Source organism: Gavialis gangeticus, unplaced genomic scaffold (genome assembly GCF_001723915.1).
Source record: "Gavialis gangeticus isolate Ggan-Ray unplaced genomic scaffold, GavGan_comp1, whole genome shotgun sequence".
NCBI lineage: Eukaryota > Metazoa > Chordata > Crocodylia > Gavialidae > Gavialis > Gavialis gangeticus.
In genome coordinates, this window is record NW_017729001.1 from 27300153 (window position 1) to 27325403 (window position 25251).

Below are 25251 nucleotides of genomic sequence, written 5' to 3' on the forward strand. Positions count from 1 at the left end.
TTTTTGTAAAGTGTTAGGAGGATTAAAGTAGCTGGGGGAGGGGGAATCCTTTTGGGTTGCCAGGAAACATTTTATTTGCTGTCAAGTGAAATTGTTCTGTTGTTTTGTCAAAATAGATTCATTTGGGGCTAATTGTTCTTTTCTTATTGGCTGTATCCATGGCTCTGAGAGCCACGCTCCACACCGGTTACCCAGCGCACCTGTCACAGGGAAAATCAGGGAGATGATAAAGGCCCCAGGATGTCCTCTTTATGCAGTCACCTTTTCTTCCCTCCTCTCTGCTTTGCAGCGTGCTTTTGAACTGACACATCAACAGCTAGTAGAACCGTAAAGCCCTGTCGGGTTGGGTGCAGAGTAACCCTTCAAGCCCCGCGGGGCCAGGCGGCAGCATCCTCGGACGCACTGTGCTGCTGGGTGCCGGCTGCCTCCCGAGCCAGAAGCGTCTGTAGCCACGTTCACGCAGCACAGCAGACAAGCATGTTAGCACAGACGCGCGGCAGCACCTGCCGGACCTGGTTACGCTGGAGTTAGCCTGTGAGGGAGCAGCGCGGCGTGCTCGAGGCCAGGTAGCATAGACCTGCCTGTTGCCACCATTGGGCAACTTGGCCGGTGCCCCCGCTGCAGAGAGGACTCTTCCCCGCCCCCACCGCCAGGTTTGAGCTTGCTTTTTTCCAGGCTGATTTGAAAGGAAACTAGGAAAAGGAACCAGCGCACTCCTCCTCCCGTCAGCCCAGCACTGCAGCCGTGTTGGCCAGGAAGCCGGCAGGCGGCAGGAGGGGGTGGGGTATTGGAGCAGGACCTGCATGCAAAGCTCCTTGGGGGCACCTCGCACTCGGGCCCTAGGAGTGGGTGTCCACACCAAGCGCCATCCAGCCAGCCGCCGTCTCGTTCATAGAGCTGCTGGGATCTGCTGTATAGCCTGTGCACTTACCCTCCCGTGAACAGGCAGTGGCACCTTTGCCCCATGGCTCGTGTGAAGCGCCTTGCATAGAAAGCAGCACAAAGAGCAGGAGGTGAATTGAATGAGGCAGCTCTACCCCCTGCATGGACAGCTTGCGTCACCAGGTACCTGGGGCAGTAATCGGGTGCTAAAGCCTATTCATTCCCCCTGGGGGTGCATTTAGGCTAACTGCCGTGGAGTACCCATCCCTCGGACACCGTGTCTCTGGGAAGCATCACGCAGGGTGTGTTTCCCAGACAGCCTGGTCCTGGCTCCTCCTGGAGTAGGGGGAGCTCCATGTTTCGGGAGCAACGCTGGCTTGTTTGTGGTGCTGCAGACGGCGCGTGCTGCTGTGGGCAGATTCATCAGCCGGAGGACTGGGAGCTTGCTAGCCTGCCCCATTCACCCGAGGACCCTTCAGAAACTGCCTCTGTGCACGAGCTCCCATCCCGATGTGGTCCAGAGAGACCCCTCAATGCCCAGCCTTTCGCTGCTGGCTAAAGGTCTGAGCTCAAGTCCTGCAGTCCAGAGGCAGGTCCAGGGCTAAGCATTTGGCCTGTTTTACTACCAGCCAGGCCACAATGTTCCTCCCCAGAACAGAGCATCCCAAAATTTGGGTCCACTTCCATGCAGGGGTTGACCCAGCGCGCTGTGCCTCCAGCCCCTCGTCTCCTGCTGGCTGAGGCTTTCCCCCGCACGCAGCATTTGTGCAGCACCCTGCGCGGGGTCGTGCCGCCCGACCAGGGCTGTTGGTTTCCCCTGTCCCGCAGAGCTGCTCTCTCCGTATCACAGTTGGCTGGTTGTCATGGCACGCCTCTTGGCGAGGCGGCACAGAAACCCTGGGATTTGTTTAGCGAGTGTCAGAACGTGAAACACAAAAGGCCTGTCACAGGGAGCGGGCTGGTAATTGCTGTAATTTCCAGCCTACGTTTTAATTTCCAACACTATTCCCCCACCTCCAGCAATAAGGTAGCAGGAATAGTATCTCAGCCAGGTGAAGAAACCGAGCCGGGTTACGCTGCCGCAGCCACTTCGTGCTTCCTCCGTCGTAATCCCTGAAATGAGAATTCGCGTTTCCCCAAAGCGGAGGGCAGGGGTGGAGGGAAAGGACTTTTTTTCAGAGCAGGGACACAAGAGGCAGAATTTGTCTCCTCCGAAAGGTCAGAGGCCGAGAGGACCTTTCCCTCGGCAGGCAGCAAGGGACAACCAGTGGGTTCAGAGGCTGAAGTGCACCAAGGGTGGGGGGGAGGCAAAGGCTCAAAATTTAGGGGCACAAAGGTCTATGTTTTCTTGATGGAGGGTGTCATGCATGGAAAACGGCTGTCACGGGGCTCCTTGTGCTCTGCTCGACACAGCCGTGTAATGAAGCAGCCAGTTTGGGTCGGGGAAAGGCTTGGAAGGTGAATACCAGCCACGAGAAAGCGTGAGCATGCCCGGGTCCCCAAAGGTGCCTTCTGTCCGGAGAGACCCACACGGTCCGGTTTACTGCTCATCATTGTCAGGAGAAAAACAGCCAAGCAAACGGAAAGGCGAGTTCCTCGGTCGTCCAAGTGAACCTCATCGTCCCGGGGGGAATCTGCGTCAAAGCACGCCAAGGCAGAGCAGTTTGCCTCCCCGCGCCAGTTGGGGAGATCGTATCGGGGTGTGAACGCTGGCCCGGTCCCCTGGCACAACAATCCTTCTCCCAGCAAGTGCCAGGCAGCTCGAAGAGATTTCTCTTTGTGCTTGTGGAAGGAGCTTGGTTGCAAGTCTCCTTGGCAGCAGTAGGTCGCCTTCCAGGCATGCTCATCGTGGAAGCAAGAGCTCTAGCTGGAGCAGAAAGCTTGCAGGAACCGGCTGGTTCCCCAAGCTGTTTCTTCCAAGAAGAGCGAGCGTTACCAGACAGCACAGGTCACAGGCAGAGCGAGCCGTTCTGCCTGCCCGTAGGACCGCTGTAGACCAGCCGTGGCGCAAGGTCTCTACATGCGTTCTCTCGAGTCCCCGAAGCTTTCCTTGCCGCGGAGTCCAGACGTGTGAGCTATTCCAGGCTTCGCCACCCACTCGCTCCCGACCTTGGATAAGTCCCTAACTTCCTCCGTGCCTCTGGGCTCCCCCTCCGCCCCTGAAGCAGATTCCCACACACGCAATATCAAGCACTGCACAGACCGCAGCTGTCCTGAAATGCAGCCGCGTGCCTTGGGGAGCACCGCCACTCATCAGCACAAGGCACTTCAGCTTGCATCGTGCAAGGCCGGACGGGCTAAACTCTGGCGCCTTTGTGCGGCACACAGCAGCTCGGTCCTGCTGGCCATACACGGCCATAGGCCCAGCCTTTTCCAGTAACGCCCCGTCCCCTTGGACACCACATGGTTGGGCGTGCTAACGATCGGGCCAGAGTCGGGACGGTGGCCATCTGCTCCAGGAAGCAGGGAAGGGGAGAGGGGATGGAAGCGGGGCCCACCGCGGGCTCCCGTACAGCTTTGGGGATGAGATCACTTTTTATTGCAACCTCTGCCTCTTAGTCCATCTGAGCTCCTGTTAAGGGACCCCTTTTATGGGCTCGCTCGCGCACTTTCCAAGAGGCGAGACCTGGGTGGAGCGGGGGCAGCCACTCCGGGAGCAGAAGGAGAAACCATCTGAAAAGCCTGTGAGTCGAGGGAGTGGGGATTAAAGCCTCCCTTCCTCCCCGCGCTGCCCCTTTGCTCTCATGAGGGCCGTGCGAGCCAACTGCACTCGAAAGCGCCTCTCGGCTCCGCGCTTCTCTTCCTTCCTGCCTCCACCTCGCCGCCACGCCGGCCTCATTTGACACCTACCGGGAGGCAGATCCTACGTGCCCCCACCTCCAGGCCCCCGGTCCCCGACTGCTCCCCGCTGCAGAAGCTCGCCGCACGTGCCAAGCGCTCCCGCTGGCTCCCGTCTCGCGTCCTCCCAATGCCGGCCGACCACGTGTTGGTCCGGCGTGACCCCGGCGCTGTCCACCGCCGGCTCTCCCCGAGACCCTCGCCCCGGCCGAGGCGCGAGCGACCTTCGGGTCACAGCCCTCACCAAGCGGGAAGGATCGCGGGGCCGGGCCCGGGTCGGCCGGCTCGCGGTGTCTGGCAATCGCCGGCTTGCGCCTCCCGAAAGAAAAGCTCCTTTGATTCAGTTCAGAGCGGAGGAAACTGTTAAGCCGAGCTTTGTTTTCCTGGATCGCTCCCCCTGCTGTTGACATTCAGATGAGAGCGAGGGAGACAGAAAGTGAGAGAGAAAGGAAGTGAGTGCCAAGTTGGCCGCACCCCTTGTCAGCTTGGGTCAGTGCCATGCTCGTTATTAATGCTCTGTCTAGAGGTCACATTCAGACGAAATGAGCCTCTGGGTCAGCCAGAGGAAAAGATTAGCGCTCGTTCACTGCTCCGCCACAGAGCGACGGCACCAGCCCTGCGCGGGCAGAAGCGAAGCTGCACGGCTCTGTCGCCCGCCGCGGGTGATTTTATTTTTGGGGGGGGAGCGCCTCCTGGAACGGCCCAGCCTCTCCTCCCGCCGCGCCCCGCGCCGCTGAGCAGGGAGGGCGGCTAGGGGGAGAAGGACCGGGGAGACTTCGATCCACCTTAACAAACCCTGCTCCAGACAGCTGGAAACCTCCGAGGAGGGGACGCGGGGCTGGCTCGCCAGCTCGACTGGAGGAAAGAGCGCCGAGCCCGGAGCATGCCTTCCCACCAACTTCTCGCATCGGGGGCAGAAGGCTTCCGCGTGTGCGACCCCGCTCCGCGCCCCACGGCAGGGGCTGCCCCGGCTGCCGATGGCTCCGAACAGCCAGAGCTGCAAGGCTTTTAAAGGACCGGCTCTCCCGTTTGGGGGTTTTCGTGGGCTGGGTTTTTTTCCTCTCGCTCGCTCTCTTTCTTTGGCTGCCGCGAGAGAGCGAAAGCAAAATGCACGGGAGAAGGCGCGCGCGGAGAACTCCCGGCGCTTCATAACCAATTGATCTGCCTCGTGTGGCTTGTTGAAGGAGGGCTCTCCCCGCTCCAGTCCGACCTGCCTGCCGTATGCTTCGAGCCGACTTGCTGACAGGTGAAGCTGGACTGGGAGAATGTAAGTACAGCCCGAGGGCAGAGAGGAAATAGCCAGCTTCTGGGGCTAAGGTTGGGGGGGGAGCGCGTGCACGCTCGTGTGTGTGTGTGTGTGTGTGTGTGTGTGCGCGCGCGCGCGCGCCCGCTGAAGTGCACACATCTGCGAGCCGTTTCCCCGAAGCCAGGGAACGCGGCAGATCTGGTTGTTGACTCAGTCGTAGTTTCACTTGTGATATTAAATGGATGCGTGCGTTCTGCCAGGGTCAGACCTGAGCCCGTCTGTTCGCTCTGTCGTCTCTGCGACAGAGATCACGGGCTGCCGGGGGGGGGTCACGTTGAAATGCATGCGTGCGGAGCAGAAGGGGGGAGATCAGGGGCAATGCTGTCGCGAAGCAGAGCCTTGCCAGGACCTGGTAAAGGGAGTTTTTTGCATCGGCGAGAGCCAGGGCGTCTCCTCCCAGCCTCTAGCAGATAATTACAGTTTTGGGAAGCAGGTGTTGCTGTTTTGCTTTTTCTCTCCCGTGAAGATAAGGGCGTCTGCGCTCGCTGGTTCGGTCCTGCCGGGGATGGTCAGTCCGTGCTTTGGAAACACACGGCCTCGCCTCCTAACGCAGGACCAGGCATCAGCCCCGATGTGCAGGCAGCGTCCAGGCTGTGACGGTGGGAGGGCCGGGGGCTCGGCACGCTTTTCCCTGTAGTCCTCGAGGCGAAGGCTCCCAAGGAGCTGAGCCCAAATGAGCTTCAGCCCAGCCCCATGATTGGGAAAGACGCATAAAAGAGCTGGTGCACGGTCAACCCAGTAGGAGAAAGGGCAGCAGGGAGCTGGCCTGACCTGTTAAACGCAGACGGAAAAGGTCACGCTGCACTTGGAAACGTTGGAGCAAGCAGAAAAAGGTCTTGGTGGAAGACCCTGTCCTCCTGCCCCCCGCTCAGCTGTGGCTGTTGCAAATGCCAGCTTGTCGTCCCCCCCCCTCCCCTGCCCCGCACAGCTCCAGCGAAACGCCTGCCGTCCAGGGAGCCCCGACCGCAGCGGCTGCAGGACTTATTAGGCATATGAGAGGCCCTTGCCCGAGCGATGGGTAATTACAGCCCCATCTGGCGCACGTGGGATCCGGTCACCGGCAGAGCAGCGAAGGAGCAGGTTGATTGATTCGTTTGTGTCGGAGGCGCTTGGTGGGTCACGAGGCATCAGGGAGGGAAGGGGAGGGGAAGGATCTCTGGCTTTGCTCTCCCCAGGGCGGGCAGCGAGAGGCTTGTAAGACGGCAACCGCTGAGATCCTGTGTTTGAATGGAACGGGGCGCTCGACGGCAGCCCACTTCTTCGCTCCTGCAACGGTGCGAACTTTACCTCTTTCGTTTCCTGCCTGCGCCGGGCTCCGCCCCGAGTTTCTTTTATTCTTGGGCCTTCGGCCAAGGGGCGTCTCGGACATGAGGAACTGCAATCTGCCACGGGGCTGGGGGCAGCAAGCTGGGCTCCCTGCACCCCAGCCGTTTCAGGGGCCGGAAGGCTGGCACCAGCGGTCCTTCAGCTACGCAGATCCCCCACCCCGACCCGGGGCACGGGTTCCTGCTCCCCCGGCCCTGGCTCCGGGCCTGGGAGTGTAGTTGCTCCAATGTGTTTGCATGGAGGCCAGGTATTACCTCGTTGGGGATCTTTTTGCCTTAAATGGTGACATTTGGCTTCACAAGCCAGCAAGCAGGCCCTACCCACAAGTAGCGCCGTGCTTGCAGGGGCTGGCAAGGGAGGTGGCAATGGGGATGCTCTTTGCTTCCAGAGTGCAGGGGCCTGCGAGGGGTGCTGGACCAGGCAAGCCAGGCCAGATGCTCTGTCCGATGATCGGGCCGTGGCCTGCTGGTGCTGACGATGCCTCTTTCCCCCGCGAGGCTTTGGAGGCTGCAGGCCCGCCTGCCACGTACGCCAGGCGTGTTCAAAAGAACACAGACAATGGCAGGCAAGAAGTAAGGGAAAGTTGGAGCGGAGTCAGCGTTGCAAGGGCTGATCCCGGCCCAACCTGACTGTGCAGCACGGAGCCAGCTGGAGCGGAGTTACCTGGCTCGATGTGCAACCTGATGGCAGCTGCATAGCAACCCCAGCCCCGCCTGGCAATGGAGCCGAGGCACCAGGCATGCGTGGCACAGGATCATGCCTTAAAGGGGTAGATACCAAGGCGGCTGCTAGGAGAGACTGCGCGGGGCAAAGGATGTCTCCAGGCAGGGCAGTCTGGCACATGGGAAGGACACGGGCGTTTGTGTGTGGAGGTGTTGATTTGTTCGGCTGTATCGGAGCCCCAGGGGGGATGGAGCAGGGACTTGGGTCCTTGCTGCCCTGCTCAGGAACGTAAAGGCCACAGGTCACTGGAGAGCTGACTGCCCCGTGGCACCTCTCCTCCAAGCTCCTGCTCCCAGGGTGAGCTCAGCCACTGTCTGGGTTCATGGAGGAGGTGGCATTTCTTCTGCCCTTGCTGCATTTGGCCTGCAGTCCCCTCTCCCCACCCTATACCCAACTTGCACCCTCACCTTTGGGAGTCCATCACCTTGCCCCCCTCTCGTCCCTCCATGGTGTCATCAGCCACATGCTCACAACATGAGCATCTGTCTCCATCCCGCACTTCTGTGCCTGAACGTCCCTCTGCACTGGAGGGGCTGTGCCTGTCTCTGTCCCGTGCCCCACCTGGATGGGCTAGGGACCCCGATGAGCCTCGCTCTGAGGAGTGGCAGAGCAATGGGTGAGGCAAGGATGCGGGACTCGGGGTGACTCCACCATCGAATCGGTCTTTGGGAAGCCACTTGGTCCTTGCTCTGCGTCTTGGGTTCTCTTTCCATGTCATGAGGAAGGAGCACCCCCCAGCCTCAAGGGAAGGCACATGCAAGGTGGGAGGCCTGGCAGTCTGAGGATGAGCTGCTGCCATCCTCTGCACCCACTTGCCCACTCTGGCTGTGCGCCACCCCTCCAGGCTTCCCCGGCTGCTCCGCCTGCATGGAGTCGTCAGCCCCTGGCATGGTGCCTCACCTGAACGTTTCCTCTTGCTCACGAGCCCACTGTCGGCGCTGGTGCCCTCCCCACAGTGATGTGAGTCACCTGGGCCAACGCTCGGCCACCTCCACATTGCACTCGCATCTCGGGTCCATCTCTGCACGTGCTTCCAGCTTGCCTCCCAGCCCAACTGAGAGCTGCGGGCTCCAGCTCTCTCGAGCTTTATGTCTCTGGTGTCAGTGCCCCGTGAAGGCCTGCTCTCCCTCTCCCAGCGGGGTGGAGAGCCGGCTGTTGTTGGGCAGCCCTGCTGCAGGAGGCTTTGTTCCCCAAGGCTGTAGGTCTGATGCCTTTCCCCTGGAGAGAAAAACAGGCTGCCCTCCACCATCCCCTTGGCCACAGAAGCCTTCCAGACAGATGCTGGTGGCCATATTGTTGCCACAGCATTGGGTTTGCACATGGGGTGTTGCCTGGCCTGGGTGAATGAACAATGCTGCCCTTGTGCAAGTTTATCTGGTTTCAAACCTCCTAATTTCCCCCCTTCTTTTCTTGTTTTTCTTCTCTTCCTGGCTGAAGGTCTCCTTGAACATGGGCGGAATTGGTCTGCCATTGCCAGGATGGTGGGCTCCAAGACCGTGTCGCAGTGCAAAAACTTCTACTTCAACTACAAGAAAAGACAGAACCTGGACGAGATCCTACAGCAGCACAAACTAAAAATGGTAAGCATCCCGCCTCAGCCCACTCGGAGTGCCACAGATATTTCTCGGCAAACAGAGATCCTGGCGTTCCCAACTCGGGAGGGAAGTTTTTCTTTTTTTCTTTTTCCCTCCTTGTAGGACATGCCTCAATTAAAACCATGGAGCCCAGGCTTCATGTGATAGTTTAGAACAAGTAACAAGAGTGTTCGTCCTTCGGTTCATGTTGTTTTACCAGGGAGTGGGGCAGAATAATGTGACTTCAGACAGGAGTGAGATTTTTGCTAAGACAAAGCATGCGATGGCAGTGTGTCCAGGGACTGGGCCAGAGTGTGCTCTGTTTGCAGGTGTGTAAAATCCTGTGAAGCCAGAAGGTTTGTACTGATTTATCACCCCAGCACCAGAGACAAGAGCAGGGCCTCGTAAGTCGGCATGTTTCCGTTGGAACCTTTGCCTAGCCTATACCCCACGGTATAGCGCCAAGTATAAACAAGCGAATGGTGAGCGGACCAGGAACAGATTACAGGTGGGGGTTCATCGTGAGCTTTTTAGGATATTGGAAGGAAGAAAGAACAAATGGTTGGCATATCCAGAGGTCAGCATAGTCTGATAACAAGCTGGGGCTCTGACCCTGACACTGCCCTCCTGATCCCACCGGTGACCATGGGCAAATCACTTAACCTTTGCCTCCCCGCTGGTAGAATGAGAAGACTAACGCTTCCCCCGCACCAAAGGCCGAGGGAATGAATGAGCTGGTGCACTAGGAACGCACTGTAGCAATGCCGTGCACTGCGACAGGACTACTAAGCCTTGTCAGTGTTACTTCACTGGCCAAGTAGCCTGGGTACCGAGCTTCCCAGCTAATAGAATTCATATGGCTGAAGCCCCACGGGGTGCTTTGAAAATGCAAGGGGCAGTGTTCAACACAGGAATCTCCCCAGCAAGCTATTGCAACATGAGTAAAAAGAAAGAGAGGAAAACCGTGAATGACTTACCCAGGAATTTAATATCCTAGTCTGTCTATAAGAATGAGAAATAGAGAGGACATTGGTGATTCGTCTTATTAATTCTCCAAGGACCGAGACACTTGTGCGCTCCACGTCTCACTTGATTGTTTTAGAAACAAGGCAGAAAAGCCATACCAAGATCAACAACAAAAAAAAATTACCGAGAATGGAGTGACACTCCCCCTCTCCGCCCCCCAAATAGCAGAACATTATTTGACAAAGATATCGTGTTCGTTACTGGGGAGAATCTGAAATAAGATCCTGCAGCTCAGTCGGTAATGGAATCAGAGTTGCGTATTTGTATTTACTCTGCTTCCTAACGTTACAGAAATTATACTGCAAGAGCACTTTTCTGCAGAGCCCAATTTTCCCTGCATCCGCTTCTCCGAGGTAGTAGCTAGACTCCTCCGTTCTAATTGTTCACAATTTATATCATCAGCATCATTCTATTTTTTTCGAGCACTCGCAGTTGTGGAATTTGGGTTTTGTGTAAGAACAATGACTGCTCAGCTGTTATTTTTTGTGCTCTATTGTTTTATAGCAACAGCAGATGCCAGAAGGCTGAATAAAATAACAGAACAACTGAGACAAAATTGCCGTAGACTTTTCCTTCTGATTCCTAAATATATTCATAAATGGACCAGAGCTCCTAATCGTTTCCTATGTAGAGTCTGGGCATGCCAAAGGCAACCTTGACCTCCTTCAAGGATAAGCAGTGGGTGATCAGGCAGAGATATCATCAGGTGATTTCACTATGAAGCACCTGACTTCTTTCATGCCCTCAATGTCTGCACCGACTACTGATTCCCATGCAGATAATGTGCAAGGAAACAGAGCGACTCTGTTTGTTCCCTGATTTGCTAGAAGGTTGGTTAAGGAGGATGAGCTCAATTAGGAGGGCTTGATCATTTCTAAAAGGCAACTCCCATTCTGTCTGCCAGCCTTTTTTCCTAGGCGAGGTTGCATCACTGATGTGCCTGGGGTGTTGTGCCTAGGCTCACCAGGGTCCCTCGGCTAAGCCTGCAGCTGAACCGCCACACAGTGCTGATCAACCCCTGTGCTCATTGCTCGGCACAGCCAGCGCCGGTGCGTGGTTTTGAATTGCAGCTGTATGAAATGCACAGTTTCACTCACTGGCTTCAGGTGCAGTTCAGTTTGAGTGAGAGGGACCTGCTCAAGTGGAGAGCTTAAAAGTCGACCCCAGGGACTTCCACAGACCAAAACTGTAGCAAAGTCTTGCGTGGAGCTTTGTGTTCTGGTTCTGCAGTCAGAGGCTGCCTCTGTGCATGCCACTGGGGGCTGTGACCTGTGTCTTGGGTCATTTCCAGGTCTGGCGCTTGGATGGGCAAGCACACGTGCCCAGTTTGCTGCTGCACACTTGACTTGCAGAGGCACAGGGAGCTTCAGGAAGAGAGAGTGGGCTGGGTGGTGCTGTCCCCAGGGCATTGCCCCACTGCAACACTGTCCTGCGTCTCTGCAGTGCAGATGGCTCATGTGCTCTGACATTTGGGCTTGCCCCTGTGTCCCTGACAGGAGAGTTGTAGAGTGAGAGATGTTATGCAGAGGGTGTTCAGGGCACGCTGACAGCCTCTGTCAGAGCGTAGACCATCTCGCCCTTTTAGAGGATGGAGCAGCATGGCACTTTGCAGGGCCCCAGACGTCTTGCTCACGGTGGCCTGTGACAGAAGGGGCTGCCTCATTGCAGGAGTGGGTTGATACTGCAGCAGATAAACAGGCCCCACGTTTTTCATCCCCAGTCCCTGGACATTGCTGGGTGGAGCTGCGTATTCATCCGTCCATGAGTCGGACCTACTGGTACAAGGAGTCAGGAGGAGCTGGCACTCTCTGGCCAGGGTTAAGCCTCTCTCTCGCCACCACTTCTGTGTTCTTTGGGTCAGTTTTCTTGCAATTTGCCCGGCACCCTTCTGGCTTCATCTTTAGTCAGTCTGGACCTCCTGCAAGCTGACTTCTCCTTTCGTTAACCGCAGCACTTGAGAACAGGGCGTTTTGTCACCACATGTTCTCTGTGGTCCTCTTCAGCCATCTGCGATTAGACTCCCTCCCCTAGCAGGAGACTGCTCCCAGTGCCGTGGTCGTCTTGGGGTGTTGATTGCTATGGTCCGGGCTGCGGCTCCCCAGTATACCCCCATGCTGGCGACGGGTCATGGTTCTGCCTTGCTGCCGAGGGCCTCTGGGAAAGCTTTCCCTTGGCTCATGTGTGGGACTTCTTCCCAAGCCAGCTGAAGTCACTGCTGAGATTCCCGTAGGGCTTAGTAGGATCAGGCTGTTGGTCTCGGTGCTGGTCCTGGCACGAGTCCTGGGGTTTTGCATTGTGCTAAGGTTGGTGTTAGTCCCAGTTCTGACCCCAGTCCTGGAATATATATCATCACGTCATATGAAACCGGGAGCGCCTGCATCACGCTGTTAGGAAAGGCTGAGACAGCTGCCGAGGGTAGGTAAATATAATGACTGCTCTGTATCGGTAGCAGGCTTTTTTTAAAGCTGTTTTGGCTGTTTTTTCCCTATCAGGTGGTGATCCCATGAAGAGGCCAAATTTGTCTGGACTGCTGCTTTCCCTTTGGGGCAGGTAGCCAGAAAGATGTCACCCAGTGGGAGATATATTTCCTCTTCAAAAATACGCTGTGCGGCCAGGATTATTCAGCTGGGAAGAAGGGGGCAGGCTTTGGTAGTGCCAGGGGGTTTGGAAGTAGGGGAGAGGAGGTGAAGGAGAACTGCGAAGCCTTGCCAGACTTGGAGACAACCTAATGGAGCTAGCTGGAAACCTGCCTGTGCAACCCCAGACGTCTGGGCTGGCCTTTCTAACCAGTGGAACGACATGCTCAGCGCTACAGAGCGCAATGGGCGGAGAGTCGGCTTTTAGTCCTGTGCTTTTATATCCCTTTTTCCATGTATCTGGAGGTGCGAGCCTGCAGCAAGGAGCTGCCCCATCATAGGCAGCGACATCCTGCCAAAGCTATGTCTGCACGTTCCCAAGGAGGAGTAATACCCGCCAGGGTGACAGGACACACTGTGCAGTTAGCATTGAGGTGCGCAGTTTTTGGCAAGTACCAAACTAAGCGTGCAAGATGAGGGCTAGAAAACCATGTAATTGGCATTTATATTCCTGGCACCTTTGCCTTCCTGGGGTGTCCTCAGTTCTTGGTACCAGGCCAGGCTGCGCTGCCATACCGCCACTTGTATTCCACAGGGAACTCGATTTTTCCCTTTTAAAAGGAAACTTGGTGTAAGCTTCTCTCCTGCCCGCTTGGCTCTGCCGGGCAAACCGATAGCACGCAGTTACTGTTTTCATGTGTGTGCACTGTAGTAGCGGGTAGGATCCTCGGTCAGGGTGAGGGCTGTATTGTGCTGTAGGCCGGAGGCATCTGGTCCTTACTGTCCTAAGAGTCACATGTTGTTCACAGAGAGATCATAATGTATACACTTCTAGAGGAATCGTGGCAAACAAGATCCGGTTGAAAAGGAAAAACTATGATACGTTAGCTAATATTTGCTCAGTCATAAAGAGAAATAACTTGGTGGAAAGGTGTGCAGTGTTTGCTGAGTGTCTATATGCCTTTTACAATAAAAGGCTCGGGGCACTTTTTTCTGCAAAGAGCTGCAGATAATAGATTGAAAGAGCCGCTCGTGTCTTACGAGCTGTGGTCTGAGCACCGCTGCGCTAGGCGCTGCATGAGCAGGCGCCAAAAGCATAATCCCCATCCCAGAATGGTTGCAAGCAAAGCCAAAGGTGACAACAGGTGGCCCGAGTTTTCTGGAGTGACAGGAGGGCAGGGTCAGAGCGGGGACGTGCGTGGCTTGGTAGGACTTGCCTGGCACCGGAGCCCTGGATCAGAGCATTTGTTGCTGCTGTTGCGCGGCGGCCCTGTGTCTTAGATCTGCCCTCCTGGATTTCCAGTTGCTCCCATTACACATCGCACGCTTATTATGTGCTATCCTCTCCCACACAGTCCCGGAGCCCTGACCAGCTGCCCAACTTTGCGAGTAACCTCCATGTCGGTACGTGCCGAGCGCTGCCGCTTGCTATTCAGTGGTAATAAAAGCCGAGTAAGGCGCTGAGGCAGAGGCTGGTTCCCAGCTAATTCCCCAGTGTCAGAGCCTGTTTGTCGGCTCGACTGAGTCACAGACGCATGAGTAAGAGGCAGAGAAGGCTTTGCCATAGTAACCCAGGGAGCTTTGTCACTGCAGTTGCGCTATCGGGAGCCCGAACGGTGAGCTGCTTCCCCAGAAAAAAACCGTGCAGCCGTTGAATAGTGGCCTTGATGAAACACCGCTATGTGTGCTGTAATAGAGATCGCCCGAGGAGTGCAGCCGGGGGCAGAGGGCCCTAGGGCACCATCCGCAGCGCCTCTGTGCTCCAACAGCAGCATCCCCAGTGCCTTTTCCCTCTCTGGGCTAGTAGGATAAAAATAAGTTGAAAGCCAGCGGTGTTCCCAAGCAAGAGCAGCTGGGTGGTTTGGGTCTCTCCCTGTATCTGGAGATGTTTGCATGGGGGTGGGGAGGGAGGAAGAGGAACATTACACTTCCCAACATGGAGATCCTGAGGCAGAGCTGGCGCTTCCGCTGGAGTTTTATCTGCTCATCCCTTGAGACAAACGCTGTGCGGGGTGCGGGGGTTTCGTAGTTGTTAGGAGCCGGAAGGGACCTTACAGACCATCGGGTCCAGCCTTCCCCCTGCACTTTGGGCAGGAAAGGCTGCTGAGATCAGATGACCCCAGCAAGGTGGGCGTCGAGACGGTTTTTGAAAATTGCCGGGGTGGATGACTGTTTGCAGAAGATGCTGGGCCTGCTCCTACCAGCCATTCTTTGACAGCGATCCTGGGAAACGGGAGCAGAGGGTCTTAGTTTGAGCCAAACAGTATGACCAGGAGCAGCGTGCGTGTGTCAGTGTGACCATCGCGTTTGTGTAAGAAGGTGAAATAAAGAGGCGAAAGGGCATGGGCAGAGCAGCCCAGGACCTTGTTTGCCCCCCTGCTGCTTGTTGACAATGTGACATAGCCGCCTAAGTGGTGCAAGCACCTACTCTGGACACTTTCAAGAAACACTTGGATGCCAATCTTCCTGGGATCATTTGACCCCAGCTGACTTCCTGCCCCTGGGGCAAGGGGCTGGACCCGAAGATCTTGCGAGGTCCCTTCCAGCCCTAATGCCTATGAGAGGTATCCACTGACTTGGGGGTCTTAAGAGAGCAGTGATGTTTCCTGAGCACCCACAGCCCCCACAAGCTTCACTGGGAGTTGGTGAGGGCTGAGCCGCTGTAAAAATCAGGCTGTTGGACGGTGTCTTGGACACCCCGGGGGCCGGATACCAGCTGTAACTTGCTGTGTCACTATGTGAGCCCTTCTAATGCAACCCAGTACATCACAAACTTAATTTTCTTTGTCAGGATGGCTTGCCCGAGCATGCAGTACTCTGAGGTCCAGCACCCCATCATGTTTCCAGCCCCGAAATGGTAATATTAGGAGGGTCAAAATTCTGTCACCTGAAAACAGAGACCCCGAATCAGGCCCTGAAAGGACAGCGTTGTATCTTATCACCCGACTTTGGGCAGCGCTCTCCTATTCTTAGAATGCAGCACCATGGAAAAATGCCTGTTTGCCGGGAGCCTCTTGGGCAGCGCTGCCGCTCCAGGCTGGTGTGCTGCTCCACTAGCGCACCCCGGTGAAGCTCTTTGGAGCGGTCCCGTGTGCACGCAATAAACTTGGATGGGGTTTGCCTGCTGTTGGCAGTGACTCCTTGAGAAATGAGCTGATCCTCACCATAAGGACCAACTCGTGTATATGTGAGACGTCACCTCGCTCTCAAGGTTTTGTTGTAGAGACAGTCAGGTTGGGGCTAAGGTTGGTGCCATTGTGTGAGTTGTCCCCCATTAGCAATGCAGGCTTCAGGGATTCCCACCTCCTTAGACGTCAAGACCAGGGGGAGAGCTGACATTGCTGCTGCTGCTACCTCCGGCTGCTGCTTCTCGCAGGCAGGTGAGGGCACGTTTCCTGCCCTGACGTGCTTTTAATCCTAACAGGAGCAACCAGAGGCAATGAAGGGAATAGGAGGCAGGAAAGGTCTGGGGGGGCCAGGTCTGCTTCCTCGGCAGTACAAGGTGGTTCCCTAAACCATCTTGTCTCTCTGTCGTCAGAACACACATTGCGTTGAACCGTGAGGTTGCCACCGGCTTTGTCTGCCAAACCCAGCGCCAGCAGACGCTTCTCGCCTTTGACCCTTGTGTGCTTTCTTCCCACCAGGAGAAAGAGCGAAACGCCAAGAGGAAGAAGAAAAAAGCCCCCACCGTGCAAAATGAAGAGGCGGCCTTCGCTCCTGCCGCGGAGGACGAGGAGATGGAGGTATCGGGGATAAGCGGCAACGAAGAGGAGATGGCTGAGGAGGCAGAAGGTGAGGCATTGAGGGCCACCCTTCCTGTGGCAGGGATCAGCTCGGATATTCCTGGGGTGCCCCTGGGCTCTTGGCTGTTTAGTGCTATATTTGGCCCTTTTTTCTTGCCCCCCCACAAGCATCTCCTCGTGGGCAGGGGACCGTGCTGGGCAGGCCATGGTCCCGGGCACCATGAGAGGGTGACGCTTCAGCGCACTTGGTGCTGCACAGACCTGAGCTCCTCAGGCTTTCACCATCTCAGGGGTTACAGTCCGGCTCTGAATTTTGTCTGGTGCAGTGTTGATTTAAGGGTAGTAGGGAGGTGAGAGCTCCATACTGGTATCCAGTATGGGCCAGCTGGCGTCCAGGGCACCACTTGGGCTCCAGAGGGGTTGTGACCTGGACTGTTTTGATAGGGGTCAGGCTGGCGATGGTGGGAACCTCACTTCTCTATCTCTGGAAGGGGAAGAGCATAGGCAGTGCAAGCTTCCCCCTGCTGCCTTGTCCTGGAGACATCTTGCCAAGAGAGAGGTGTGTTTTCAGAGCCCACTTACAGTGCCATCTCAGTGCCCACGGGGACATACTCGGTGCCATCATTACTACTCCACATAGTCAGTACCATTCCCAGTACCGGTAGCCTTGCAGAACAATTCGCCATCTCTTCCACACACCATGGGAGCCCTCCACCTCCCCCTTTAGGCCCCTGTAGTCTAGCCCAGTGCATCACCTCGTGCTTTCTAAGGCTTATCCCCCCCAACAAAGAGCCTGCCCTCCTGACCGACTCCCTGCTCCCAGGGCGCACTGCTTATCCCAAGGCCTGGCACACTTTTGCTGTCTTGTAAACCAGTTTTTGTTTCATCATTTTATATGCAAGACTGTTCCCGAGGCATCTTGGCAAAGCCCAGGGACACGTCAGGGTTAGATAGCTGGCACTGTGCGGCGGCAGCGAGGGGAGGTGTCGCAGTGTAGGACTGCAGATGGAGTTGCTCACTCCTGCCCACTGCCTGGGAAGGTAGCTGAGGAGCACCCTAAAAGGCACAGCTGCCGCAAGGCCCTGGTTCACCGAGGCATTTCCGCACCTTGCTTGAGCACAGCACAAAAATGACACTGAAGCCAAGCGTTTTGCTGAATCAGGCCCGCAGTGCCTGAAGCCACGGGGTTGCCAATGGAGCAGTGAACCACCCCCTTCGTTGTCTCATTGCTTTAACGACTCTCCTGAGTCAGACAACATGCGCCCTGGGGTCTGTCCACTGGTGGGTGATCCTCCACAGCAGCAACAAAATCTGTAGCCATGGGGCAGCCCACCTCTGCTTTTTATTTATTTTTTAAATTTTTGTAAAGAATATCTTTGCTTAGGCAGCTCTTACTCCCCCACTCATACAAAAGAAGGGAAACAAAACGTAAGGGGCAATTTTAGCTATTTATCGCTCTGAAGCTGCAGTCGCGAGTTTGGGGAAATGTATATAATTTACAACAATAGCCCCGTTTGACTTTTTGTCGAAGTAATTTAATAACTTAACCAGCAGCGTGAGCACCCTGCTGAGTCCTGGCCTTGGAGTCCGGGCTAATGGGACTTGAAATTGCAAATCTTTTCAAGTCATTGTTGGAAGTGACTCATTACGAGGCAGATTCCAGGTAAATCTTCTGTGCTAGGTGATATGTGACTCACAGACACAATGTAAGATGTAGTTATCGGTCTTTGTGAGAGCAGTTCAGAGGAAACAATGTATTTTAAGATTTAAAGACAGCTCTCTTGACACACTTAGAAGCTTTGTGTTATTAGAGCTTCAGTTCTCATCTCTTATTCATCCTGCTGGGCGGAGAGAACTCGGTTTCCGAAGTAGGCTATTGAGCTGAATAAACTTACGAGCAGAGGTGGATGAAATGTCACAGGAGCAGAAATGTCAGAGTGGCGTTATGCCTGAGCAGTTTGCCGCGGTCTCCTGTGACATTTGGGGATGCGGTTGGCGTAGCACCAGCCAAGGCTGGGGTGCAGCAGGTGAAGGGGGAGGGGAAGGGCTTTGGATGGTTTCCTTGCGTGATTAATTGCCTGCGTCCAAACTCCCTGGTGCGCGAGCATGAAAAGTACGTGCAGATCACCTCGCGCTTCAGCGAGCGGGGCTCTCGTACCAGAGGCAGGCTGCACAATGACACCGCTCACGCCGCCACCCCGGACACAACTCCCGGGGAGTTCAGCTCCACTCGCTCAGCCCCGGTCCTCTGCAGGTTCACCAGGGTGGGGGCAAATGCATGCAAACCGAAGACTCGGTTGAACCAGAGGCAAGCTATCCATCTCATCAGAGCTGCAGACTGTTTCACATTAATAATGGAAGTGGATGCACTCGGGGCGAGGTTCTGGCCAGATACACTGTGCATTTCCATCCTGCCTAACGGCTGCAAAGTCCATGCCTGTCATCCTCGAGTGACTGCCTTCCATTGATTTATTGCAAGTAAATAAAAGTTGGGGCAGCTTGAAATTCCTGTTGGGTTTGGGGCGTTCTTTGGCTGAGGAAGTGGAATACGTGAGATCTGGATACTTCAGATCTACAGGTCTGTCCATTATTGATACGACCTGAAAGCTCAGGGTGGTGCATACTAGACCTGGGTGTCAAGAGGCACCGTTCACCTCCGCTCCAATATACCCAGAGAAAGAGGGTGGCCCTTAACCTGGAGCAACTTGAGCCTCACTCTCTGCAGTGTTGTGAGCGAGTTGTGAGGGTCCTCAGCTCTTGCTGGTGTTGTTTCAGTAGCCCCAGGGAGGAGCACAGGCCACGCTACTGAGGTCTGCAGCTTGCTTTCAGTTTTCCCACTTCACACCCAAAGAAATAAACTGCTCCCTGCACACATGCCTTTCCGAAACACCTCCTTGCCCACTCTGTTGCCCTGTTGGCACCTAGGGCCATACAGCTTGGGATGAAGCCGTTTTCAGTGGACAATCTGGGGTGGGAAATTTCTTTTCTGGCTGGCTCATAGGAAGCAAAACAGAACGGTTTTCAAGGCCCGGGCTGCTGCCGTGGAGCCCTTCCTAGCTGCAGTGCAGTGGAGAACGGGAAGTCAGGCTGTCAGCAAACTCAATGACAGCATGGGTCTGCGAGCAGGGAGGTTGAACTCTTGCACGGGGTCTTCTTGGAAAGTTGAAGTCACCCGAGATTCCCCGAAAAAGGCTGGATGGGGCTGGATAACAATGCAGGGGGGGCGGGAAAGGTCAGGCGAGAGGTTTTTAATTATTCTGCTGGATCTCATGGCAAACAGATTGTTCCCACCTGGTTGTTTTGAAACCCACTGTCCGAGTTCCTGGAATCGTGATTCAGTCCCCTGGTTTTAAGCTGAGGATCCATGTTTGATGTGTGGCGTCCAGCCTACAGTATGAATTGTGCCCCAGCAGAGAAGAGAGCAGAACTGCTCCCTGTTCTGGATGAGGCCTGGGCTGCACAGGAAACCCCACTAGTGCGCTGCTCAGTCCAAAAAACTGCTTGAGGCCTACAGGACATCCTCCAACCTCCAGGCAGGTGGAAATTGTAGATAGGGGACAATTGCTTCTGCCAGCCGGGAGAAGAAGGTAGTCTGCGTCAGACAAAGTGGAAACAGGGGACCATTGAGAGGTTCTTCATTTTCTTCATAAGTATATGGGCTCAAGTGGGGGGAAGGCCAATGCACAACACAACCGTGCTAGGATAGCAGGGACATCTGAAGAGCAGAAGTTTGTTCCATCTGAAATTTAAGAAGGGTGTGCTTAGAGGAGATGGCCTGGAGTTGCTGGTTCTTAGTTGAACACGTCACTGCAGCCTTTGGGAGCTGGGAGATTCAGCAGTTTTGCCTTGTTTCCTTCACCATATGGTCCTGTCTTTCTGGGCACCAGAGTTCCCATGCCAAGCCTGCGGCAGAAAGCCTGGCTGGGGCAGTGGGACGGGGGAAATGACCCGTGATGTGCTCTGAGCAAGTTCCCCCTCCTTTGGGCTCAATTCCTGCTGTCCATGTCCTGCAGCATGCCTCCCAGAGCTGCTAAGATGACTCCTGTGTAACTGGGAAGAGAGTTTGGCCTTGTCAAGGCAGCTGGATACGTTTGCCATCTCGGGGAGGTAGATTTCTGCATTTTTCCGCCGTCGTCTACTGTAAAGCAAGGGCTGTAGATGTTGAGTCTCACTTTGGTTTCCTTTCAGCTGCAGTAAACAACAGCTCGGATACCGAGAGCATTCCCTCGCCCAGGCCCGAAGCGAAGGAGAGTGGTGAGAACGGGCCAAAGCCGGCACCCGGGCCCGGGAGCGACTCCAGCGCGGAACCGGCCATCAAGATGGAGGAGGCTCCTGCCACTGCCGCTGCAGACACCACTCCTGCTGCTGCCAGCACCCCTCAGCCTCCGGAAGCAGTCACTGAGCAGGCCAGCAATGAGGAGAAGCCACAGGAGGAACTGGTGGTGGACGTGGTGAAAACAGAGGAGCCGGAGGAGAAGCCAAGTGAGGAGCCCTGCAAGAGCGAGATCAAAAAGGAGGAGAGCGAGGACTGTCAGGAGAAAGACAAGGGGGACGACAAGAAACAGGAGAGTAGCAGCAGCAACGGGGGCATGGCGGGAGCAGAGGGGACCCCCAAGGCTGAGAAGAAGGAGAGCCACAAAACGGGCAAAGCCTCCGGGATCAATCCGGACAGCGACTCAAGTGCCACCTGCAGCGCGGACGAGATGGACGAGCAGGATACCGTGGACAAGAACAGGTGAGAGAGGATGCTGGGGCGGTGGGGGTGGTGACATGGCTTGACAAAGGCAACGGGTCACTTCACAGAGCCCCGGAGGTTGCATGGTCTGCTCGTCTCGTAGCAGGGAGGCCGGGCCTGAGGTTCAGGGTGGGGCAATTGCAGCCGTGCCCAGGGAAGAGAGGCTCTTCTTTGTACCCCTGTGCGCCAGGATCAGAAACGCATGGTCGCTGAGACCTGTCTTAGGAAGCATCTGTTATTGGCCCTGCTGGAGGCGGGAGATGAGGCTGGTTCGCTTGGGGCTGGTCAGCTTCCACATAGCCACTGTCTGCTCTTGGTTTTGAAAATAAGAGGTCTGGTTCTGCCCTCTCCGTCAGGCAGAGGAGGTCCTGCCCTGCCGGGACTCACGAGACCTTTCCTGAAGCATGCTACTGCTTGGGATGAGTGAGGGGGAAGGAGACTATGCTGTAACGCCTAGAGCAGGCGTTAGGGACTGTTCCCAGCCTGGCCGACCCTGAGCACAGTTCTCCGTGTTTCTTTTTCCCCCCGTCTGTGATGTGATAAAAACATCACTTGCCTCCCTTACGGTGACACCACCCATCTTCATGAACTAATGGTTTGGAAGCAGCTGGGGACCCCGGTGCGAAACATGCTCTAGAAGCAGAATGTATTATTATAAAAATAAATGATAAAAATGGAGATGAAATTTTAAGCATAGGTAAATGGTAGGGCTGCGTATCAGTGGGTGAATTCACTGACCCAGTCTCTTCCATCTCTACTATTACAGCTATTTTTATGGAACCGGCTCTCACGTAATGTAGGTGAACGCCTTGTCTCTTTGACTCCTGTGTTGGCAGTGGCCTACCAAGGGGTGGTGGCGCGGAGGAGACCTTGCCTGCTCCTAACAGACCTAAGATCAGTGGGCACGGTTTGGGTGAATGCCATGGTCCCTGATTGGGAAGTGGCAATGTGCTTTATTGATCTGATGAGGAAAACTGTCTGGGAGAGGTCTGATTTATGGGTCATTGCATAGACTCGATTTCAGCAAGTGCCAGCTGGATCCATGTTGGTGAGCACAGTCATTAAATGGCAACCAACCACCTGCAGGAAAGAGGTTGGTTCAGGGTCTTAGTTAATGCAGGCTGGGGCATGAGCTGTTCCTCATCTGGGAAAGTCACCCGAGAGGTGATGCAAACATACAGACATTAATTATCCAGGGGGTAACTCCATGCCCGCTCCTAGGGGAATAGAACAAGTCACCAGACACCACAAAGTGCAGCTCTCAGCCACACGTGGTTTTGGATGCATCTCTTGGATTTCCGTCATGAGGTTGGGAGCACAAAGGCATGTCTCCCCACGCCGGCAACCTGGTCCCCCGGGAACAAACCCTGCAGGGGAGTTAGAATTAGCCTCAGGGTCCTGGGGAACGAGCAGGCTAGACTGCGTCCCCTTCTGCCTTCCCCACCAACCAGCAGATCCCGTCTTCCCCATGCAGGGATTTCATGAGCACCAGCTCTGCTTCCCCTAGCAGCGGTCGGTGCTGTGAGGTGAGTGGGAAGCATCCGTCCCTCCACCCTTGTTTGGGGAGCGAGGTGCGGCTTTGGGAATGGGAGAGCCTTCGCTCCCCACCCAGGCACTGAGCCAGTTTGAGGGAGCAAAGGCAGGTGTCCCAGTTCCCTGCCTCAAACTGGTTTGTGGGGGAGTGAAAAGCAGTTTGGCAGCCGGAGCTGGCTGAGAAGGAAGCACGCACTTCAGAGCCAGGAAGCTGGCCCAGAGAGCTCATCCCAGCCGGCACAAAAAATGGGAAGGCGCTGCGTTATGCCCAACGACCCTGCCCTCGTAAGCCCAATCCCAGAGCGCTCCCCCGAGAGCCAGGCAGGCACTTCAGACTTCAGCACAGCGAGGTCATTAGCGAGCATTTGCGAGCGCAATTAGCATAATAGCATCCTTAATTCTGTTTGCGCTTCCTGTGGGAATAACTCAAGTCTACCAGGAGCCTCCTAATACGTGGGGCTGGGAGCAAGTCCCGGCAAGACCTTGGCTGCTGCTCTCAGCTGTGCCAAGGCCGGCCCCGCTCTCTGGAGGCGAAGGCCTGTTTCAGTGCATGATCCCTCCTCCCGGCAGTGAAGGGAGGCCAGCCCTTGGGCTCTTCCCAGACCGAATAAATCCCCCTGCAAGAAAGGGTGAAGGCAGCGGGAATGCTGCCTCCAGTTAAACGTTAACCAGGCTTCGAGCAGCAGCAGCAAAAGGGCTTCACCCTTCTGCAAGCAGCTCCAAGTCAGGCTCCCCACAGCGTCAGCACATATCTGCCTTGTCAAACAAATACCAGCGCTCAGGGACGTTAAACATTAAACAGGCTTCCCCCTGCACCTGGTGCCTCTCCTCACCGCCGCACCGTGCTGGTGGGGGGGACGGGACCGCTGCAGGGTGTTTGGGCTCTGCTACGCAGGAGAGGTTCCCGTCGTTGCCAACCAGCCAGCTCGGGCAGGCTGGCAGCGTGGCCGGGGCAGTGCGAGCTGAGTGCTTCTCGGGCACCTCCCAGCCGCCTGGCTAGCTGATTTAAAGCCACCTCCTGCCTGTCTGCCCGAGCTGTGGTCCCAGCAGCGACTGCATGGTAGACAAACCCTAAAAACAGCTTGGGCCCCTTCCAAGAAGACTTTAAAGCAGGAAAAGGCACCCCTATCCCGGGACAAGAGTGTCCACGTGCTGGTTATCGCGCTGACACCTTCACTTATCCCCGCTTTAAGGTGTTGGTCTAAGGACATAGGCAGACAAGGCTCGTTGGGTAGATGTGGTATCTTTTATTAGACCAACTAGATAGTTGGAAAATGGTTCTTTGCACGCTTTTGGGCACAAATGCCCTTCTTCAGGCACAAGGAAAGACTCCCTACGCCCGAACAAGAACGTTTGTGCCCGAAAGCTTGCAAAGAACAGCTTTTTCAGCTCGAGTCGGTCTAATAAAAGATATCACCTTTTACCCAGAGAGCCTTATCCTAGCTTAACATTCCTGTGTCGATCTGCCGTCACGCCACGGCTGCAGACTGATGAAGCACCTGTTAATCTTATCTAGGTGCAAGGTGCCCGTGTGTGTGAACACCTTGGGCCGGGTCCCGGGCTTGGACGTGGGGAGCTGTTTTCTCTCTCCCTTGCTCTCTGCCCCACTTGCAAGTGCCTTGAGTCCCTGGAAATGGGCTGTTTCGCCTCAGGTGGTGGGGGAGGAAGGTTTGCAGGCCAGGCTGGGAAGAGTGATGCTCAGGGACAGCTGCGCTGGCTTCCCTCCATCTTCCGGCAGGTTGTGCTGGGGAGTGCCAGGCCAGGGCTCCCATAATCACAGCTTTAACTCTTCAGCGTTAAAAATAAAGATAATTGGCTTCATGGACGGGAGGTGGGGGAGGAGGCCGCGAGCAATGCCAGGGCTAAAGTTCATGCGGCGGTCACCCCGCATGTAAATGGCTGTGTGAGGCTGCATGGGTTTCGCTAGCACAATGTTGCAGCCAAAGTGAAGCGAATCAGCCGTGCGGCACGCTTCCAGCGCTCAAGCCGATCCCGCGCTACAGGGCACTTTCTTCCGCTCCACCGCAGCTCTGCAGGGAACCCCATCTCCAGTCCCCTGCCTGCAGGCCCCTGCATCACCAGCTAAGGCTCAACTTGCATGAAGTGGATCTTACTTGCCACAACACATGGCTGAGCAGAAGGCAGGGTACAGTTGCACCTTAGAGACGAACCAATTCCTTGAATTTAGACCGATGGGGCTAAACACCTCTCTGCACATGGGAGCGCGCATGGGTGAGCAATCTGGGTTGTTCCCAGGTGAGCCCATCCCATGTGCCTGGGGCTATCCCACATCATGCGTGTATAGTTCAGGGCCACCCTCTAATCTCGTTTCACTTGTCAGGCGGCAGATCCCTATGGTCTGTCTCTCTGTCTGTCTCCTTTGGGGCTCGGCTGCCGGCATTGGGCCTGGGAAACCCAGAGTCAAAAATGCATGGGTTAGCATTGTGGCGGCATAATGCTGCGTCCGCACACACGCAGGTCGGAGGCAAACATCTGTTTGTGTGCAAGGGGTGCCGGGTGGCCCCGGCAGAGTGATTCCTGCTGCTTTCCCGGCCAGCAGAGCTGCACATGGGAGGATTAATTTCAGGTGGTCGGTCGCAGCTTCTGCCGTCCACGTCCATTGTAACAATATTCATTATAATTGGCTTCTTAAATGGGAGCCTCTCCAAGTGCGTCACAAACCGCAGGGGACTTAGCTGCACAGCGCCTCGGCAAGGCTGTGCCTAAAGTTCGGCTCTAAAAGTTGTCAGGGCTGCAGGGCCAACCCCTCAGCTGGCGTAAACTGGCTCGAACCGGCGTAACTCGCTGCTTCACACCAGATGAGGGGCTGGCCTGGGGCCTGCTTGTTGACAGGAGCCAGAGGGTGCTCTGCGTTGCAGAAACTAGCTGCGTAGCACCGCATCCAGGAAGGTCGCTCGCACAGGGAAGCGATCCTGAACACTAGCAACGCTGCCAGGATCGGGGCCCGTCTTGTGTGAAGCCACTCCCG

General features: G+C 55.8%; 1 protein-coding gene across 7 annotated transcripts in view; it reads left to right on the forward strand.

Annotated features, from left to right (window-relative positions):
* Positions 1-25251, forward strand: part of NCOR2 (nuclear receptor corepressor 2) — a 437249-nt gene that overhangs the window by 334711 nt on the left and 77287 nt on the right. For all 7 annotated transcript variants that reach the window (XM_019507112.1, XM_019507108.1, XM_019507107.1 and 4 more), the window contains 3 exons: positions 8513-8655; positions 15896-16043; positions 20183-20729. In XM_019507112.1, the coding sequence (XP_019362657.1) occupies positions 8513-8655; positions 15896-16043; positions 20183-20729 (838 nt within the window). The remainder of the gene's footprint in view (positions 1-8512; positions 8656-15895; positions 16044-20182; positions 20730-25251) is intronic.